General features: G+C 44.2%; 1 protein-coding gene across 1 annotated transcript; it reads right to left on the reverse strand.

The window, feature by feature from the left end:
- Positions 1 to 1,002: 1,002 nt before the first annotated feature.
- Positions 1,003 to 2,052, reverse strand: O0I10_013275 (uncharacterized protein; the record flags this gene model as incomplete). The annotated part of the gene is made up of 1 exon (XM_058493072.1): positions 1,003 to 2,052. One exon carries the CDS (start codon positions 2,050 to 2,052, stop codon positions 1,003 to 1,005), a length of 1,050 nt encoding a protein of 349 aa, XP_058336162.1.
- Between the last annotated feature and the right edge of the window lie 88 nt (positions 2,053 to 2,140).

The raw sequence follows: 2,140 nt of genomic DNA on the forward strand, positions 1-2,140 counted from the left end.
AATTCGAAACTTGCATTTGGATGAGATGGCTCAGCTGGTGGTCTTTTCGAAAGAGCATCAGCAGCGTGATTGCGTTCCCGAGGTATGTGATGTATATCGAATACATAAGATTGGAACTCTTGAAGCCATCTGATTTGCCATTTTGAAAGATTCGTGTTGGTCTTCAACGTAGCAAGAGATCGATTATCCATATACACCGTGAAACATGGTCCATCCAAATTGTGTCGCCATTCATCAAGACAATACTTGATTGCCAACAGTTCAAGCTCGTGTACAGGATAATTGAACTCAGCATCTTTCAACGAGCGTGATGCGTAAGCAACGGGGTGAAGAAGATCGTCATCTCCAGGTTGTGAGAGCACACCGCCAACAGCAACTGAAGAGGCATCCGTATGTAAGTGAAAACGCTTTTCAGGGTCTGGCTGTAATATCACTTATATAAGAAGAGGAGACTAATGGTCACGAGACTCAATAAGATGATTGATCCTTTATTCAAGTGGTGGTTGTTGAGCGTATTTATAGCTTTAAGGATGATGGTGGTTGAAGAGGGTGTGTGTGTGTGTGTGCTTCCTAATGGAGTATACCGAGAAGGCGTGTGTGATACAACCATGCAACGGGTGCTACAGTGATGAAGCGTGTACGTATATAGCAATAGGTGACCAATGTGGATAAGGTTGGTGATGACAAGGTAAACCTTCATTCGGGTGATAGGGGAATACCATCGTATGATAGAGAAAGCAGGTTGACAAACGTGAGAATGTGTACCAGGATACAACATTACCCCCCACCAGGTTGGAACAACCGATGAAAAGATTGAAAGGTAGGATGTGTAGGATCAAAGGATAAGTGATATAGAATAATAAAAGATAAAAGATAAAAGATAAGAATGACGCAAATGGAAAGAAAGAGTTGCACTGTGAACCTCATGTGATGATGGGTGTAAGCTTTCAGAAAAACCCAGCAAAAAACCATGTAGGAAAAAGTATGGGAAAAGACTGCTTCTTAAGTGCGTCGTGATGTGTCGGTGCGTCTGCGTTTGGTGGCTCGTGCACCGTCATTGTTTGGTGCGGCAGCGTAAAATGGGTCATCTGATGGAATACCATTTGGAAAACGACGTTTGATATAGGCGTTGATAGCTGAGATATCGCTAAAGTTTTCAGCTGGTTCCCATGTGTCGTCCTCATCGCTGTAGCCTCGCCAATGCACACGATATTCTGGATAGCCGTGTTGTGCATGCAAACGGTGATCGACAATAGCTTCGAATTCATAAAAGGTGTCACCATCCGCTTTAGGATCATCTGAGACACGTTTAACTTGATGCGGAGGAATGTTACGCTGTAGGAGCTTGCCCATCTTGTCACGTAAAACATAGTTGCCTTTGGGTGTCCTGAAATGCACGATGTACGGTCCGTCATAAATTGGATCGGTCTTGGAGCTACGATTGACGTTGACAATCATGACTTGGCTACCAATAGCAATGTCTTTGTGCATGCGATGCGTCTTGTTGTAGCGTGTTTTGGTGACTTCATTGCGAGCTTTACGACCTTCGTGGATACCAGGGATAACGATATCTTCCATTTCCTTCATACGTTTCATGATGGACTTCGTGACTTCGGCAGGACTGGCTGATTTGGCTTGGGAATAATCACGCATTGCATTCGGTTGACGAGCAAACATCAAAGCGAAGGGACGAGTCTTGAGATCAGAGTGGTGTTTGGTATTGATTGCGTACATGGTACTATCAAGGTATAAATCCCACGTTTCAGGTCTGCCCTCTAAGCGTTTGAAGAGTGCCGTCTTAACCGTTTCAACCATACGTTCAGCTAAGCCGTTGGCTCGAGGATGATATGGTGTAACAAGGCGATGATCCATGCCAGTGTGCTTGGAAAGAAGGTGAACAAAGTTGTGTTTGAACTCGCTACCGTTGTCGCTTTGTATGATCTTTGGATAACCGAAAAGGCTGAAGACCGAAGAAAGCTCTTTAACAATGTCAATGGCTGATTTAAAGCGAATAGGGCGTAAAACGCAAAAACGAGTAAAGACGTCAACCATAACGAGAATGTAGTTGTTGCCAGAAGGAGGTGCAGTGTAATTCACAAAGATCAATAGCCCAATGATCACCAGGTCCATCAGCGTTGAT

This window comes from Lichtheimia ornata, assembly GCF_029851405.1.
Source record: "Lichtheimia ornata isolate CBS 291.66 chromosome Unknown scaffold00388, whole genome shotgun sequence".
Taxonomy (NCBI): Eukaryota; Fungi; Mucoromycota; class Mucoromycetes; order Mucorales; family Lichtheimiaceae; genus Lichtheimia; species Lichtheimia ornata.